The 18,572-nt window shown below is 39.6% G+C and overlaps 3 protein-coding genes across 4 annotated transcripts in view; 1 reads left to right on the top strand and 2 right to left on the bottom strand.

The window, feature by feature from the left end:
* Positions 1-411, bottom strand: part of oxct1a (3-oxoacid CoA transferase 1a) — a 55,942-nt gene extending 55,531 nt beyond the window's left edge. The window contains exon 1 of the mRNA XM_023802934.2: positions 190-411. Coding sequence (XP_023658702.1) covers positions 190-294 — 105 coding nt within the window. The 5' untranslated portion in view covers positions 295-411. The remainder of the gene's footprint in view (positions 1-189) is intronic.
* A 5,476-nt stretch (positions 412-5,887) lies between these two features.
* LOC140586947 (uncharacterized) lies at positions 5,888-9,109 on the bottom strand. The gene is made up of 3 exons (XM_072708487.1): positions 8,963-9,109; positions 8,393-8,439; positions 5,888-6,756 (listed from the first exon to the last, which is right to left on the bottom strand). The coding sequence occupies exons 2-3, from the start codon at positions 8,398-8,400 to the stop codon at positions 6,012-6,014; spliced, it is 753 nt and encodes a 250-aa protein (XP_072564588.1). The 5' UTR covers positions 8,401-8,439; positions 8,963-9,109; the 3' UTR covers positions 5,888-6,011.
* A 357-nt stretch (positions 9,110-9,466) lies between these two features.
* fbxo4 (F-box protein 4) lies at positions 9,467-16,727 on the top strand. Of its 2 annotated transcripts, XM_023803166.2 has the most exons (8): positions 9,467-9,613; positions 9,794-10,403; positions 10,652-10,887; positions 10,972-11,192; positions 11,495-11,570; positions 11,699-11,853; positions 12,633-12,820; positions 14,809-16,727. In XM_023803166.2, exons 2-8 carry the CDS (start codon positions 10,242-10,244, stop codon positions 14,890-14,892), a joined length of 1,122 nt encoding a protein of 373 aa, XP_023658934.2. In that variant the 5' UTR covers positions 9,467-9,613; positions 9,794-10,241; the 3' UTR covers positions 14,893-16,727. The 2 variants fall into 2 exon arrangements, with proteins under 2 accessions (XP_023658934.2, XP_023658935.1); XM_023803167.2 differs by lacking the exon at positions 9,467-9,613 and having other exon boundaries at positions 10,300-10,428.
* The last annotated feature ends 1,845 nt before the right edge of the window (positions 16,728-18,572 follow it).

Below are 18,572 nucleotides of genomic sequence, written 5' to 3'. Positions count from 1 at the left end.
AAAAAAAATCAGAGAAGTACAATTTCAATCAATACTGCTAAAGGAATGCAAACATTATGACGTCGCGACCCTGTTATTGCAATATTAAATATTCTATTTATGGTTGGGGAGTCACGGGATGAACACTAGGACGCACAGCTCCCCAAATCCTTAATTCACATATTCAAGCGCCCCTTAAATGTCACCGACCTTGTTCACCGAACGTGAAGCGACGTTTACATGAGCTCTGCAAGCCGCTGATAAATTCCTGTAGATAATTTTGTCGGCTCTTGATAAGATATTGAAGGCCGCCATCTTTTGGAGCTTCGCTTCTTTTTTCTCTTTTGAATGTGATGATGTGCAGGGCTGATGCCTGGATGGCTTTCGGCGCGTTGTCACACAGCCGCGCCGCGAATGACATGGTTACGGGGAGGCTGGGCCTGGCGGGGGAGTGAGAGGGGCTCGTCCCGCGGATTGTAATTTAACCGTTTCATCACCGCCGTGCTACTGCTTCCTGCATTATTTTTTTGTTAAATTACTAACTTCAAGGCGGATTCAACGCTTACCAATAAAGCACGAGCAAGGACAGTCAACCTGTCCGTACATGTGTGCGTGGCAAAATGTTCTGAATGACAAAAGGAAATGTCGGACGTTTCTAAATACCGGGTCCGTGATAAAAAATTGCATTGCAGTCAGAATTCGCCATGAGGCACGTGCATAGAGCCAGAAAGATGTCCTGCGTGCACCGATGCAATAAATACATATTTGAAAGTTCGATAGATTGCCAATGGATATAAGCATATAACTTCAAAGGAACTGGGTGAAGATAAGCTTTTCTGGAACTTTCATTCATACATTACGTAAGAACTGTTTACTAAGAAACACGTGTATTAAAAATAATATTAATCAAATGTTAAGAAAACTTTATAGCATTTCTGAAACGTACTATCCATGTACTTTTTGCTGAATAATATCGGCGCTGTGGTAATGTTTCCTGGATCAGAATCAGGTACGTGTTGGTTGTTCGACCTATGCGTATCGGCGGGAGAATATGCGTTGTGTATGAGAAAGAAGTGCTTATGAGGTCTTTGTCTGAATAAAAGTGACTTTGAAAGTGACATTTGTGCAGTGCATCTGCATGGTTAAACTAACAAAGTCACGTACGTATTCCGTTGCAGATCGCAACACATACTGAGAGGGACTGTTATTAATTCAAATCTCCTTAAATTAATACTATAATTTACTTATAAAAAAAAAACCCACACGAGGCAGTTTAACTCTTACTTTCGGTTAGACGAAAGCAGCTATTATCTGCCGAATACTTCTGCTTATTGTACAATAAAAATGGAGTTAAACTTAGTAACCGGAAACATTTCCATTTGGGTGTATTTTATTAATACTTAGTCACAAGTTAGTGTACTGCAATGTATGTTCAGTTTTTATAGCGTTGATATGAGGTCCAGCAACTTATTATGATGACTAATGATACCTCATCATTAGCAGTCAGAACTTTAGGTTACTCATGTATAATATACAATAAATGGTTAATATTCATGTTTTGTGATTCTATTCAAAGCGTTTACTCTCCTTTAACTCATGCATAAATCGTATACGTCATACCCTTTTTCTATTCGCACTCTATGTCACGTGACCAAAAATATTTTTGGCATGTGGACATGGCCGGGTCACGTGATGGTTTAATTCAATTGTATGAATATTCTGTGGAGTCTGAGCTAGAGACCTGCACTCCCACGGGAGTACCGCGGGACCCAACGCACTAAGTGTGGTGCTGGACAAGATTTGATGGGTGAATGCGGGTGCGGGCGGTAAGGTCCTCATGTATGTGCGGGTTGCGGGAGAATAGAACTAATCGCGGGACTCCTGCAAAATGGAATTATCTTAAAATTAATTTATTAAAAACAAATACTCATTTATCTACTGCACAAAAGCAACAAAAACGACTAAATTAAAATAATAACAATTTACAGGCTAATCGTCGTGCTCTGAGTGCCGGTGTTCTGTCGAAATGAGCTACTTCGTCGAGTTATCCTACCGTAGTGCTAATCGATAACCCTAACTCTTACCCTAACCCTAAACCCCCAAACCCCTTACCCTAACCCTAACCCAAACCCCTGAAACCTAACCCTAATCCCAAAACGGTGGAACTGCACATGCGCAAAAAGGCTCGATAGTACGTCTCAATAGGTAGTTCAACTCATCAGAACACCGGGGGACTTAACCGGACACCCCAAGAAGGAATCAGCCTGGTGCTTGGACGGGATGGCATGTTCTGAAAAGCTCCTCGTTCGTGTCCATGTTCATCATTCCATTTAATTAAACTCAAATAAAACGAAACATATTTGTGTATTTTCCGTTTCTTTTTTTATATATACTCAAAAGGGAAGCAAGTGAAACAAATAACAGAGTAGCGGGAAGAAGCGGTAAAAATAAAACTACTTATATGTTTACCTGCGGGATTTTGCGGGCGGGAGCGGGACAAAACTTGAATGCTACGGGCGGGAGCGGGAGAAAATAATATATATTTTTTGCGGGAGCGGGACAGAATCTTGCGGGAGCGGGCAGGAGCGGCACTGAAAAATCCGTCCCGCGCAGGTCTCTAGTCTGAGCTTCGCTATTTCGTCTGTCTGTATACTTGTGTATAGAGAGATGACAATAAAGTTCACTTTGACTTTTTGTATTTTCCTTTTTTTGAATGGCGACGCCGAACAATAGAAAATAGTTGTACTGATGCATGCACGTGTATATTTTATAAAAGAAATATATATATATATTTTAGTGATACGGTAGGTAGATTTTATCTGTTTAACTCAGGTCTTCTATAGCGTTAACATATGTCACCTTTGTAAACAGCGAAGTTGAGGTGTACTATAAGAGTCTTATTCTTGATGTATTATTTTTAGCCAAAGCATATTTTATTTCTTTGTGTGATGCATACAGAGTGATAAATGGCATTCTGCGTTGGTCGGGAGCTGTCATCTTCACTTCAATGACTGCCACTGGGAAATAACATTAGTAAACTGTATCAGCAAAACCGTCATAACAACTACCCAATGATCCAGTGACTTGGCAGAATACACCATACCATACAACTCCCATTGATCAGTTCATTTTCACCGAGTGAATGTGGCATTCTCAGTACACTGACTGACTGACGAACCAGTTCGTCACTACTGATCTGAATTACCATTGCAAGTTCCTTCACTGAATGAAGGAACGAACTGCAGACACAAAGTTCACGGTGTGACTGTTGTACGCATTAGAGCGCCATCTACTGGAATTTGTTAGTATTTTAATGTAGCGACATATATAAAGTTACGGTTATAATATGAGTACTACTTCGTCAGCCTACGTCTTAACTACTGCATACACTAATAGTTTATTTTGTTGCTTGCTTTTTATAGTGTTTATATTGTTTTGCGGCTAAATATTTTACAATGTTATGACACTTCTAGTTTTTTAACTTGCTTGTTTTGAAGTGAATGAATCAGTGATTCGAAGAGTCGAATCTTTTTCGTGAACTGAACAAAATTAGTCGTATATTAGTCATTTAAAATAAATATGATAAATATCATAGCTCTGGAGGTACAGTATCCGTCGGGCAGGATGGCGTGCTGGACCGGTGCCAACGCTGTAAGTAATGTAAATAGTTCTCTGTATCATGAATTGTGGTGCTATTCTGCTGTGTGGCCACCTTGTGTGCTGCGAGTAATCCAGGCGACTAGCATATGAGCAGTGTATATATATTGTGTGTGCGTGGTAGGGGGGCAATAAAACCCACAATGAGGTTAAATTATACCTGTTGTCAGTCTTGTGAATTGCACCAAACAACAGGACCCATCTGCCCATTATAATATTAAAAACATTTGTTACAATGTACTAAATATTTTCTACTGGTTGCTAATTTCAATGAAATGTAGCCCTATTTGTCCTGTATGAGCTTTAAATTGTGTAACTTTTGACCAGGGGCCTGTATCACAAAGCAGGAATTCTTGCTTAGCCGAATAGCAAAACCAGAGGCTGTTCTGAGTTTCCGATATCATGACACTGGTTTACGTCTTAGTAGGGTACATCACCATGGTAAGTTATGCTACATGCTTAACCTGTTCCAAGGCAGGTTATGAGGAATAATAATTTTAAAATGTGATTTTCCAATAAACATCTGGGCATTAAAACATGTTCTTTAACTTTCAGTTAAATCATTTCCTCCTGTGTCAGTTTACTGCACTGGGCCTTATTCTATTTAGAGCTGAATACCCTCTTTATGTTTTGATCCCGGTATTGACACAGGTGCCTCCCTGCTTACTCTAGCAACCTTTTCATTCAACCACAGATAAAATGGCAGATTTGTACATGTAGACTAGGTGTCTATAGCCTAGTTTATATCCTGGGGGGGGGGGGGCAGCTGAAAAAGAAGGTTGCAGTTGAGTCTAGCCAAATGAGACATCAATGGGGCAGTATCCAGAGTCAGCATAACATGACTTTTCAGAAGTGTTCAGAATCCTGAACCATAAGATCTATACTAATGAATCAGTAAGCTTTTATTGCACATTTTGCCGTATTGCTACAGCAAGCAGCATTTGTCCTGCATTTGAGCACGTCCCCTGTAACTCAACTATACTCAACTAGCTGCCCTTATAAACCTATGTGATCTTATGTTTAGTATCTTGGTCGGATTTTGTATTTTGTTTGCTGTGTTTCCTAGCCCCTAGTTTACCACGGTCCCATCTCCTGGCCTGTTCACTCGCCTTGATATTCTTAATTAGTAATTTTGTGTCTCTCACCCCCAAGTTCACCAGAGATCAATTTTAAAGCAAATTTGTGATTGCTGCAAAAGGTGATGCCAGAAAATATTAAATTAAGGGTACCATCTTTTTTGTTCATGCCATTTTCATTTGTTTAATTATATAAAGTATTCAACTGAATCAATAATCAAAAGCAAGTCAAATTTTTGTTAAACATGGAATAAACAATAAGGGGTGCCATTAAACTTTTGTTTTCTTTCAGAGATATCTCGCAGGCAGTATACACTTCATTTGGATTTGGAAAAGGACATCAGTGCATTATTTAAGCTGCTTTATTCAATACTATTTCTTCAAAGCTTTTAATTTCCTGACATTGCAGTTGGTTAAATGGTAGAAGCCCCCCGGATTTCCAAAATGTCTGATTGCAGTAAAATATGGTTTAAATAAATATAATTTGGTTGGATTTAAGGTAGTCTGGGCAAAATGTAAGTGAAGGAATATGAAGTCCATTTAAACTGTGGTACCTTAAATCCATCAAGTTACCCCGATAAGCCAGTAACCCCGCTTCGTAGTACAGGCCACTGCACCTGGGTCACCCTCCTTCTGTTCTGTTTGAGATTTGTTTTGTACCTTTTGATTTTGTAATTGATTAGCCTTGCTCTATATTCCCAGTTAATGTTTCCTAGCTTTTTGGTATTCGTAAAGCTTCCTAGTTTCTGTGCCACCTGTTTCACATTGTTACTGCACCTCCCTTGATTGGTTAATTGATTATGAATTACACCTGTCCTTTGTTTTCCCCAGTTTTCTGTGTGTATTTAAGTTCCTACCTTAGTTCATTTATTAGAATCTGTTTGAGTTGTGCTTACAAGGGTTTTGTTCTATTCCCTTACCTGTTTTTTTTTTTTATAAATAGACTTCTTGTAATTAGTCCAGTGTCCTAGTTAAGTCTTTAGTTATTTACCTTGGTGTTTCTCCATCTGTTTGACCCCTTGTGGTCCTTTGTCTTAGTAGTATTGTTTTGTTACGTGGATCATTGTCTTTTTCCCATCTGCACCAATGCTGTGCTGTGACAGTTACTGTTTAAACTCAAAACTTTTCTCTCATCATCCTGATATTCAGTCTTAAAGAACACACTTCAAACTGGCCACATTAAATGTAATTATTTATTAATTGCTAACAGTAATACTCTGTTAAAAGTCTGAAAAGGATGTTTGACTTCTGCCTGATGTTCCTGATGCTGACAGCAGTAGATAGGAATGGAAGCCTGACCTAACTTTGCCTCCTCTTTTTCTTTCTTCGGCAGGTTCTGGAGGTCTTCAGTGGCACCTCCACCACATTCCCACCAATGGCTGCCACTTTCACTTTTCCTGCTTTATTTACATGGAGGGCATCTTGCTTTAGTAGCACTTTCTCCATTTGCATGTCACAGATTTCCATTGCTACATCGTTCATTGGACATCCGTCACAGTTTACAACCTCCACTTCTGTGACTTCCACACTTAGTTCTGTCTCTAGTCCTTCATCCTCTATCACTTCCACAATGACATTGCCGATTTCAAGCCCAACAATGTCAAAATGGGCATCGCCTTTGAGGAATTCCTGAAGCTCTCTCAGACCAATTTCTATGTCAATATCTCCTATATTGACATTTTTTTCATCTGTGAGCTTTATATTAATTTTCCCTCCCTCCACCTGATGCAGCTTCATGTCTCCTTCAGCCTCCTCTTTTGGTTCACTAAGGCCAACTTCACCTCTCCTTTCTTCTGCTGCCGGTGTTTCATTTTTGGTCTTTCGACTCTTTTTCTTTTTGTTCCGATAATATAGCTGGAGACTCTCTTGCTCATCAGCTTCTGCCATGCCAGCATCCAAGCCTCCATTAGAGGAGCTAGCCTGGTTATGGGGAAGTGTTGTGGACGAAGACTTTTCCTCATCTTCCCACTGGATTACTTCATCCCATTTATCCCAGGCTTGCCAGTATTTATCGTCAGTCCAGGAAACGGCTTTTTCCATTCGCCTAGTGGTGAGAGAAGAAACAGCATTCGGTTAAAAAGGTATCAATACAGCAGAGATAACAGTGAATACCTCATAAAGAACAAATGGTTTCAAAATCCGGTTTAGTCGAATAATAATATTTAACTGGAATGAAAATTCCTGAAGAAATTTTGAGATGGGTGTATTCTGCTGACCGTGGTAGAGCTGGTGCATCTAATTAAGTAGCTGGTTGCTAGGTGTTCCTAGGTGGTTGCTAAGGTGTTGCTATGCAACTGTATGTGGTTGCTAGGGTGTCAGAAGGTGTTGCTAGGGTGTCCTAGCTGGTTGCTAGGTGGTTGCTAGGGTGTCGCTATGCAATTGTAGATGGTTGCTAGGATGTCGGATGGCGTTCCTAGGGTGTCAGTAGCTGGTTGCTAGGTGGTTGCTAGGCATTGCTAGGAGGTTGCTAGGGTGTATCTATGCAATACTAGGTGGATGCTAGGGTGTTGCTAGGTGGTTGCTAGGGTGTCAGAAGGCATTGCTAGGATGTCAGTAGCTGGTTGCTAGGCATAGCTAGGTGGTTACTATGGTGTTATTATGCAATTCTAGGTGGTTGATAGGGTGTTGCTAGGCATTAGTAGATGGTTGCTAGGACGTTCCTATGTGGTTGCTAGGCTGTCGGTAGGTCTTTGCTAGGGTGCGCTAGGTAGTGTCAGGAGTGTGTGGGTCATTGAGTTTGTGGATTGGGCAGGAGCTTTGCTTCTTATTGGGCTATTCATTGCAATGAAAAGATCAATCCATATTACTATTCATATGGTTAGTTAGGTATATGCTAATGCTAGCAAAAGTTAGCATTTAATGCATTCCTATGGGATTTTTAGTGTGTTTGATCGTGAATAACGTCAACCATGGTAACGCGAAATGCCAACAAAAGTAATAGCACACCTCACACCATAAAGGACATATTAAAGTTTTGACATATACATTGCCTGGGTGCACGCTACGGTACGACCTGCATTAATTGCCGAAATTCACGGAAGATAGATAGATAGATAAAGTTTTTTTTTTGACTTTGCAAGGGAACAAAGACAACTGATATGTCAATCCGTCCGTCTAGGCTAGCCCTACGACTTGGCCCCAAAGTGAGTTCCGTTCAATTCAATGGCTAAGTGCAAATTCGGAAAGTATAGTTTACTAGGTTAAGAGTAATATGGGCCTTTTCATTAAAATGAATAGACCCATAATAAAAAATCATCCAAGTACCATCAAAGTAGACAGCCAGAACATTTTAATGTTACATATACACATCGATCACCTATCTTCCAAACAACGCTCCTGGTTAGTGCCAATACACTTACTAACAATAGTTGTTACAAACTGACATTAATTGCTGTTAACGATAACAATTAACACCCCCCTCCGGTTGGCGAAATTTATATGGAGCAGTGTATCAGTCTGTATTAGTGGAAAAAATTATCGTGGGTGACCACCCCACCCTCTCGTCCAGTAAAGTTTGTCAAAAGCAGTCAGTGTTAACTGTGGAACTCCAGCCCCGCCCCCGCTAACAGTATTGTGGCGGACCCGCCCCCATCCCTCAGCAAAATTTACAGCGGGGGACCCAAAATTACAATGCAAATATTTAATTCCAGTTCAGCCCTGTGTAAAAGACTACCACTTACCTTGCCATCTTGATCAAGAATGATCGAGCTCCGCAAACATTCTAGAACTTAAAAAAAGCACGAGTAATGTTACTTATACTACGGGACCGTTGAATGCTTGAATCTGATTGGCTGACGAACGTTCTGAGGTGTGCAATTATTTTCAGGGAAACGCACGGCGAACGTAGTTCCAGGCAGCTCTCTTGACCGTATTACAGTTCCATATCACTTCGCATAGTTAACTTTAATAACGGAAATTAGCATACAGTACCTATACAGCACACAGGACTAACAAAAACAACATGACAGACGATTTTCCGAAAGTAAATTTTAATATTTACGGTGAATATGAAACTTTCAACAACTGGGCTGCAGCAGTATTAGACAGTCCAGATGAAAAACAACATAAACGGAAGCGGACATCAAAGGCAGCCAGCAACAACAAAAGATATAAAACGATCAGCGAAGAACAGCTAGACATACTCGAGGGAGAAAAACACGAAGAAAACACCAAAAAAACAACAGCTAATGACGTTTTTGAACTAGCAAAAGAGTCGTTGGATGAGATGCGGAAGAAATAATCCTACTCACAATAGCGATTTAAGTAGAAAAACCGGACGAATCCCTTGAAATATATCATCTGATCGATGTCTTGAGGTGTGGCAACCGTAGTACAAGCGGAATAATTGACTCCGGACCGTTGAATTATTAGAAAAATAATGCACACCCGAGGTGTAACGGCCACTCCGCTTCGCGTCGTGGCCGCATCACCACCTCGGGTGTGCATTATTTTTCTAATAATTCAACGGCCCGTCGTCAATTATTCCTTACTTATATAATCTAGCAGCTACATTATATAAGTAACATATATAAGATTCAGATAATTCCATTAGAACATACAGAATGTGAGTGATTGCAGTCACAAAAAACAGTAATTAGGACCTGTGTCCATTTTCAGTATAAGAAATATTAGACAAATTGCGTTTTAAGCAAAAAGTGAGTATTGACGTAAAGAAATAACGGCCTGAATTATACCGTAATAACATCGAGTGATTTGAAGAAAAATATTTTGCCATATCGCCCATCCATACGAAGGGACCAACCTAGCCCCTGGTCAGCAAAATTTGGCTTGTAAAAAGGACTATTACAGTACAGCAGCGTGGCATGTTGGGATATATGCAAATTATCTGGTCGAGTTTCCCCAGTGATGTCATCTCAAAACGGCGGCTTACACAGTCAACAGTAATTCTATTTTATAAGTATTTTTAAATGTTAATTTTGTTAAATGTATTAATGGTTATAAATGTACATGCATGTGGTCGATTTGATCACCAAATTCTAAATTTTAATTCTGTTAAAATATTTCATAAAGGTTTTAATGTGGTTTCACTAGTTCGTGTTTCTTGTTTGTTTGTCTCTCAGAAAAAAGAATCTCACTCGAAATCTGCTAAAGTATATAGCAACAACACAGAACAGCGTTTTCATGGAGGCAGCCATGTTTGTTCCCAGATGTGTCGCTCAAACGGGAGACGTTCGAGTTTGGGAGGGGAAGTCGAACGCAGGAACCGATTTCAAGTTCGACTTTCTGTCATAAAAACTACATAGACCAGAATGCACCATTACATCCCGGATGTGTATCAAACATGGACAGCTGATAAGGACGTGGAAGTTGTTGCACCGACAGCTTACGCTGTCTTTCTTGGAAGGCGTATACAAATTCTGAACGTTGTTACAGCGAATGACAGCTTTGCTGGCTACATATACTTTACTGGCAATTAGTTGTATGTGGCTCGTTAGTTAGCTAGCACCGAGTCTTTAAAGCTGATTTAAAAAAAACTCCCCCCTCGCTAGCTCACTGTCAGATATTGAAATGGCAGGCATCGAAAGGACTCCAGAGTCTGCGGTCATAAGGAGATTGAAGCGTTTCAGAGACAAATACTTAATGAGTCTGTGGAATGATACGCGTAACGTCCAGCACCCCGGAAATGTGGATGAAAACACAGTGACTGGCTGCTCCTTGAACAGTTTACCGGTGAGGTGAAAAAGATACCAGCAGTGTACGTAGCTTTCCGGTATCATAAACAGATCGCCAAACTTTGAGACGTTTTATTCGAAGTGATCATTAGACACATCTGCTTTATTATTTATATCTGGGGCGTCGATGGATTTTGTTGGTATTTGTTTTTGTTAAGAGCGCTCTTCCCAAACAGTTGTTTCAAATGTTTCGAGACGTTTCATACTGTAAGTGCCACCTCTAGTTACGCTCTGGTACTCTGACAGGTGGATGTGCAGTTTCGAATTATGGCTCTTCTGACTCCCCAAGACCTCTGTCGGCTGGGCAGCACTAATTACTATTGGAGGTCAGTGGTCAGAGACCCCCTGCTGTGGAAGTACTTCCTGCTCAGAGATATGCCTCTCTGGTCTTCCGTTGACCATACCTCCATGCCACATCTGGAGGCTCTGGAGGCCCCCATCTGCAAGGACGAGGAGGATCCTAGCCAAGACTTTATGGCAGAGTGAGTAGTACTCCTGATCCTCCAGTGAAACTTACTGTACATGACTGTCATCACTCTCTGACCTTCCTGTTCTCCGTTCCACAGCTACCTGAGAGGCAGCCCTGCGTGCAGACGTCAGTGGCAACCCCCAAGGCCAGCGTACAAGGCTGTTGCCTCCTTTTTACAGTCTCTAGTTGTTCCCACTGAGCCCCGCTTTGCGATGTTCGGTCCAGGCCTGGAGCAGCTGGACGTCTCCCTGCTGGAGAAGCTGATGTTCTCCCCGGATGTGCTGCCTGTTGCAGGAATACCCCAGAGGCAGATTGGAGGTATGGGCTGCAATCTTGCTGCAATGTTGCTGCAAAAAGTTCCCGCAGTGGTCACTAGAGCAGTGTGCAAGTCCTGCCCAAAACATTCACTGCTTCATTATAAATACATTTCTTGCCTTTTTATCCTTTGTTTTCTGCTGTAGCCTTTACAATACATGCCTACCTGTTTGTGTTTGTGGTTTCACCATTTGGAAATTGCATATGATTCAGCAGAACTCAAATATTACATGTATGCAGAAGTGCTACACCTTTTTCTGGTACTCATCAGTCCCCGTCCCACCCCCACCCCACCCCCACCCCAGGTATTGGGTCTGGAATTAGTTTCACATTCAACGATCAGCACAGATTCAATATTTTGACCCTGTATTCGACAAACAGGTGAGTATTTTGTTGAATATTTCACTGTGTTTAACATGTTGCACATGTTGGGTTCCGGGCAGAGCGGGAACGGCGGGGAGTTTTATCATATACAGGTGGATTTCCATGACAGACATAACTTTGCGCAGGACTGAGAGGGAGAGAGCACGCATTGAGCACCAGAGTGTGCAGAGCAAACTCTTCGTCCAGGATGACCCCAATTACAACATCACGCCCCAGGTCCAGGAGGTGTGTCGGGCTGTGGACGGCTTCATCTACGCGGCAAATGCTGAAGCTGGGAGAGGTTAGGAGCATTAAAACACAGGCACCAATAGAAATCGATCGCTTCTTATTGTCACTAACAAACTAACCTTAAAGACTGCTACACTTTTACACATCCATGAAGGATAATTAGTGGAGTGTATCCATGGATCATAAATCTTTATTTATATACAGTAAGTCCCCAAGATATGAACCAGTTCCATTCTGAGAGCAGGTTCACAAGTATAACAGAGTTAGCCTCAACTGTTTACCTGTTTACCTGTTTTCTTAAGGCTGATCTCACTGTTTACCATTATCCAGCTAGCCTGCATAACATATGCAGACCTAGCCTACCTCTCTCTTTTCGACTCCTATCAAAAACATTTACATGAGAAAATGCTTTTAATATTTATATTTTGGGTGCATTAACAACCAACAACTGAGAGGTTTCTGGTAGCGAGTGAACCTATGTTACTGTATCAAGAATATGTATGCACATTTAATGCTGCCTAGCATCAGAAATTTGAAATTCCGGCACAGTTATTAATTTTGCAGTCATTTAAAGAATTTTTTATTTATTGGACACGCACATTCTCATCTTTGAAAGTTCGCATCTTGAAGGTTCGTATGTAGACGGTTTTCCGTACTTGAAAACATTGAAGTGGGCAGCGGGAATGATGGTATCAGTTGTTGTGCTGGTTCGCTACTTACAAAGACATTGCAGGGATGCATTAGTAAACATGTTAAGCGTTGACACCCTCAGATTTTCCGTTACTTGCAGCACTGCAGCGCACACTCGCAATATGCCATTTTCTCTGTTAGATGGCGAGCGGCACAAGGAGGAAGCTCAGATCCGGGCCATGCTTGACGAAGCTTTGGGCTCGTCCTCGCGGCCTATCTTGATTTTGTCCTGCATGGCTAGAGAGGAGCCCGATGGAGCCAGAACAAGGACCCCTTGTGTGAACATGGCGCGATGGCTTAACCTGGAGCACCTAGCCAATCCATGGATGGTGAGCAACAGACATTTAGTTTTCGCTTCCTGTCTGTCAGTATAGGCACTCCATGTGTTTTACTTTAAAATGTCTAAGTGCACCCCCCCCCTCATTATAGCAGACACAATATTATGCTTGCATTGGATGACTAGGCACTTTTTATATTGCATACAGCATTATAAGCCTTAATGTGAAACATGTTTAGCTCTTAAGGAGTCATGGTATCACAGTATACAGTATTTCACAGTTATCAGTTCATGACTCTTAAAGGGATTAAAACAGAAGGGTTTTTTCTTTGAATAAACACTTTATTATACCTGAAACTTGAAACAATTTTTAAACGAAAGTATAGTACGTGTAAAAAGTATCTCTTTTGAAAATAAAACAAGAAAGCTGGACATCTCCTGTTTGAAATTAGGAGGAACGGAGGAGCACAATCTGGGGAAAAGTAATCTCTCTTTGATCAATAAAATATGTTGCTATTGAGCAAATATTCATTATTAATCTAATACAAAATGCCAGTGACAATTCTTATCAAGCTAGATATACAGCTATAATCTATAAAACATTGATATCAAGCTAAATATGCATTAATAATCTAAAAACATGGCAGTTGATTTCAGGCAGTGGTGGCTGGTGTTTTTTGGGTAGAGGGTACAAAGATACTGAAGCAGCAGTTCATAGCTCAGCAAAAAAGAAAATCTAAAAACAACACAACACACGATCACTTGCCGGCCGCTGAATTTGCAAATCAGGTCAGTCCGGGTCGATCTCGAGACGATTAACGGATAATGCTTTATATCATTATATATTATATCATTGGTAGGCAACTAGTCGATTGAGATTGGCAAAATATACTGAGGTGGATCCCCCCGACCCCAGTCAGCAGCAAAATATGACATCACGATTCAGGAAATTCTTTGTAAAAGTACCTCTCATTGTAAAAAAACATTGGACACCCCTCACCCATAGGGCAGCAACAGACTTATGCAAAGGTGCAAAATGCCAGCATAGAACAGTTATACCCTCACAAGACCACTGATTGACTGAGCCTTGAGGGTGAACAGCTGCATTTAAACAACTAACCAAATCAGTCACTAAATACGTCCAAGGTACCTGTTAGCTAGGCAGGTACAACACTTTAAACGCTATTTAGATGGATGGATGGATAGATAGATAGATGGTCTGTCTCTATCTATCTATCTGACTGATAATAAAGTATCTATCTATCTGACTGACAATAAAGTATCTATCTATCTGACTGACAATAAAGTATCTATCTATCTATCTGACTGACAATAAAGTATCTATCTATCTGACTGACAATAAAGTATCTATCTATCTATCTGACTGACAATAAAGTATCTATCTATCTGACTGACAATAAAGTATCTATCTATCTATCTGACTGACAATAAAGTATCTATCTATCTCTATCTATCAATAAAGTATCTATCTTTGTCATACAACATACAACTGCCATGCACATCCCCTGCCAAACTCCGCCCATGAGCAGGAGTGGCGATTTCAATCTGTGGTCAATAACAGTGGGAGTGTCTGAGGTGTGAGAGCTGCACCCTGTGGAAAATCTGAAAGACAAACAATTAGAGAGCAGCTTCAGGTCACCTGCATGCCAAAAGCTGAAGGACTTGCACAGACTCATTTGGCCAGTATCCTTCACCCGGGAAGAATGCTGGTAGATTATTAGGCGCATTGTACGAGAAACAAATTCTGTTTCATAATTAGTTTGCATTATTTAATTTATGTATAACATGTTTAAGTATACTTTCTTCTTTAGATATTTCGAGGGGGTATAGCACCCCACATTAACGAGTTGTCACTGCTATCAAGCTAAATGTAAATGATTTTTAATAATGTTTAATGAAAATGTCATTTTAAAAACATTTGTAAATGTATTTTATTGATGTAAATGCTCCGGTGCAAATTGCCAAAATGGCATTGGAACGTGTCAGCTGTCCCGTTACTAAATGTGTGTCTTACTGCAGGTCCAAGACACTGTGGCAGAATCACTGTCAGGGCTTTTGGATGGAATCGCTTGGCTCCTGAAAGGATGCGGCCTTAGACTGTAGCTGAGAGAATCCAGGGTTGATCCACTGGGAATGATTATGGGACACACACATCTTCATGCTGCTGCCTTTGGTTATTATATATATTTTTTGCTTGCTTGTAAAATACAATATGAATTTTGTAATTATTAAATGAGCTGTACTATTCATATTTTTTATATACTATAGTTTTGAAAATCCTTCTTTTTTTAAATCAAAACTTTCCGAAATATTTTATGATTGTGTAAATGCACCTTTTAATAGTGTTTTATGGGGTTTACTTCAGTTAAAATTTGGGGGAATTTCTTGATGCAAGTTTGCACTTAATGTTGTAGGTGGAGACTCCACAGTGTATAAAAGGATGGCATCAAGGATGGGCCTTAAGTACTAATTGAATTATTCACAATTGGAATTATTAATTATTACATTTATTAGATGTACTCTTTATAAATGTGGATACCACGGTATGTTTACTGCTGCACTTCAGAGAAGCACACTCATAATTCAGTTTGGCATGTAGTTCTTCAGCACCAGTTATGCATGCTGGAATATATAGTGATGTTTTAATTTCCGTGTTTAATTTGCCTTTAAACACGTATACCTTTCTGAACTTTCCATTTTATAAAATAGAGAATGCCAAGTTTTATGTATGGGGCTGAATTAAACTTTTCAAAATTGCCATGTTAAGTATGAACTGGGAAAAAAGTTCTTGCTGAATGTACAAGAAAATCTCCATTTCTGCTCTTTGCACACTACCTGGACTAGTATATGGAACCCAGAACTCAGAAGTGAATGGATGTTGAACGGAAACAGTGAGTTCAGTGGAGGAAATCTCCATGTATCTCGTATAAACAAAGAAAATTAACCCAAAATTTCAAATGAAGAACACTAATTCCTATTAAAACATTAATGATTTGGCCCATCAAAGATGTGTTTAGAGTGATTTGAAATCCTCTGAGAATAGTAACATCAAATATGGTGGTGGTGATTTCACTGATATTTACCAAAAAAAATGAGTAAATGGGTGGTCAGCAAAGAAACATTTAACAAGCTTCAGATCCCATCTTTCTAACATCAGAAATGACTAACTTGTACCACCAGGGGTTTACCTAGAAATTCTGCCAAGCATTGTGAAGTATGAGGCATCCTCATGATATCCATGCCCTCCAATGCCTCTGGGGTTAACTGAAGGGCCTAGTGCTCCATGGATAATGTGTAGAGTTATACATGATTCAGTTTTCTAAATTCTATTTGCATATGTCTGATGGGAGATGAAGTCCTGATCTAGCTCTTGGGTATTTTTAACAAGCTTCTGGACTGCATCTCCCATGAGCCCTGTTATGTTTTTCAGGTAGTTGTTTCACCACAGTAGGGCACTGTTTTCGTACCATTTCTTGTAGATAGAAGATGAAGCAAATCTGTAAATCTGAGAAGGAACAGAGATGTTCTGCAGAGGCTGTTGTCCAGGTTGGGTGGTGATCTCCTTTAGTTTTCTTTCTGTGTTTCTATGTTTGTTAGTTCATCATGTTTTCTCATTTTTAGTCATTCACATGCGGATGTAGCTTCGTGCCTGTTTGTAAGTGTCAGCAGGGGGCAGCACTATTCTGAAATACAGAAGATCATCTAACAAAGAGGTTGCATTTACACCTGATGCGCAGCTATTCTCAGAAGTCTGTATATGTTCCTGTAATGTTCTAGTACTTTTATCTCAGACAAGTTACTATCCAAAAATTAGTTTGAAACAACTTGTTTTAACAGGATCTCTTATTTTCTTATTTATATTGAAATATTTGTATTTCTAAAAATGCTGGATAATAAGTTGAATGGATAGTTCAATTGCAATAAACTTTTGAGAGAAACCACGGATTTATAACATAAAATGTATCCAGACTTTCTAAGTAAAAAGTGACTGATTTAGCAGATTTATTTAAAATTAAAAAGAAAACATGTTTTCTAATGCATTATTGACTACTACTGACCTGAACCATATTCTAAAGAATAGGTGTTTGGTGGGTGTCAAGTCAGTACCTGCAGTGACATCAATAATCAACCAACCCACTAATCAAGCAATCAATCAGTCAAATGGTTTATTTGATTTATGTAGTTTAGTGAATTGTAGAAGTGTGCTTGTCATAAATTGCTTTACATTGTTTTATGGACCATTCATATTAAATAATTAGCATTTAAATTTCCCAATTTATCATTTTATCGATATATCCTGAGTTGTCTTTTCTACAGACATTTAAGTCACAGGGACTTTTTTTAGAATTTCAAAATTAACAACAAAAAAGTCAATTATTAAACCTGATGCCCTTTCTGATAACACTTATCTGTGAAGACACATAAATGGGTTAGACTAAAATGACCTCATTTTGAATTGTTACTTTTTTTCTTTCTTTCTGTAGACGGGAATGACTTTTTAAATAATAGGGTTTCTAAGTGGTAATAATCTTCTTCATTAAAGTACAGATAAAAAAAGTAATTACAGCAATTTGGGTGCATTAAGTCCGGAGTTAGTAACAGGATTGGCAGTATTCTGTTGTGAAATCTAGCATAATGCAGAGCAGTAACCTCTGGAAAGGCACAATTTACCAGCCCCATTTCTACATTGGCTCAAAACCTCAGTACTTGGTCTCCTAAGACTCTTCTTTTCATTACCGAACACTGTCAGTTTGTCTGCCCTTTGCTGCAGTAGAATGTTTGTGGAAAGGTGTTTTGTATTAAGTCTCTTCGCAGAAACTGTAAATACAACTTAGACATTTACCTTTTTAGTCCATTAAGGCCAAAAGGAAACAGGCAGTAAACAAATTTCATTAAGCTGATGCAGATCTCTTCTCACTAAAGTACAAAAAATAATCCATTAATGAATACTATTCACTACAGCATTTAAGATGTCCTGTTACCTAATTGTACTACCATTTTGAAATCATGTCATTTTTGATGACAAAACCTTGTTTTTACTGCTTAGTGTTCACTCTATGCAAATATTAAACTAAGTTAGTTACAAATTAAAATAGTCACTAAAACACATTTTTTGGAGGAATCCTGAATGGCATAGGGTTATATTTTAGTTTGAGCTGTACAATTAGGTACGACTACACAAGTTGTGATAAATGAATGCGGCCTGGGGAAAAATGTGTACTATGGAAATGAAAAATAACTTTAAAAGTGAATTTAGACAAAGGACGAGTACAATAAACTGAACACCAGTCCGGTGGCTAGCTCACTTTTACTGTATTAGCCCTGTTGGCTAGTAACAAAGGTCCCACCCTTGAGTTTTACAAGGAACATGCCACCAAGCTGAAATTGCTTCTTCCTTTGGAATCAATGCACAGATTCTCCAAAGAAAAGAATGCAAAGAATCAGGACTTTTTTTAAACAAGGTTTAAATGGGCACCTCCACCTGCAATGACGGATTCAAGATAACTCTGTACACACAAAGTTTTGCCAAACCTGAAATATTGAGATAAGGTCTAAACACTAATTGTGTTTTTTGGAAATGACCTTTGTGTGTTATATGTGTTAAGGTTAGGGTACCAACGGCAGTTATTAAATGAAGAAATAAACAAGCACCTGAAACAAGGTCTTTTTGAACCGACTGCTGCGGTGAATGATACTTGCCCGGTTTGATCACTAATGAGGTATAAGGGAATTCCCACCAAGGCGCCAGCTATCTCTACCTGTGCATCAAATCCTCTCCCACA

The sequence above is a fragment of the Paramormyrops kingsleyae genome, chromosome 2 (genome assembly GCF_048594095.1).
Source record: "Paramormyrops kingsleyae isolate MSU_618 chromosome 2, PKINGS_0.4, whole genome shotgun sequence".
In the NCBI taxonomy this organism is placed as follows: Eukaryota; Metazoa; Chordata; class Actinopteri; order Osteoglossiformes; family Mormyridae; genus Paramormyrops; species Paramormyrops kingsleyae.
Note: the sequence above shows the minus strand (reverse complement) of the source record. Positions and strands in the feature narration are given on the sequence as shown.

Bases quoted from the DNA above. Each gene is read 5' to 3' on its own strand.
- fbxo4 (XM_023803166.2), top strand. From the start codon at position 10,242: ATGGCAGGCATCGAAAGGACTCCAGAGTCTGCGGTCATAAGGAGATTG. The intron at 11,193-11,494 runs GTATGGGCTGCA...CCCCCACCCCAG, and splicing joins ACCCCAGAGGCAGATTGGAG to GTATTGGGTCTGGAATTAGT. The intron at 11,854-12,632 runs GTTAGGAGCATT...TTTCTCTGTTAG, and splicing joins AAATGCTGAAGCTGGGAGAG to ATGGCGAGCGGCACAAGGAG.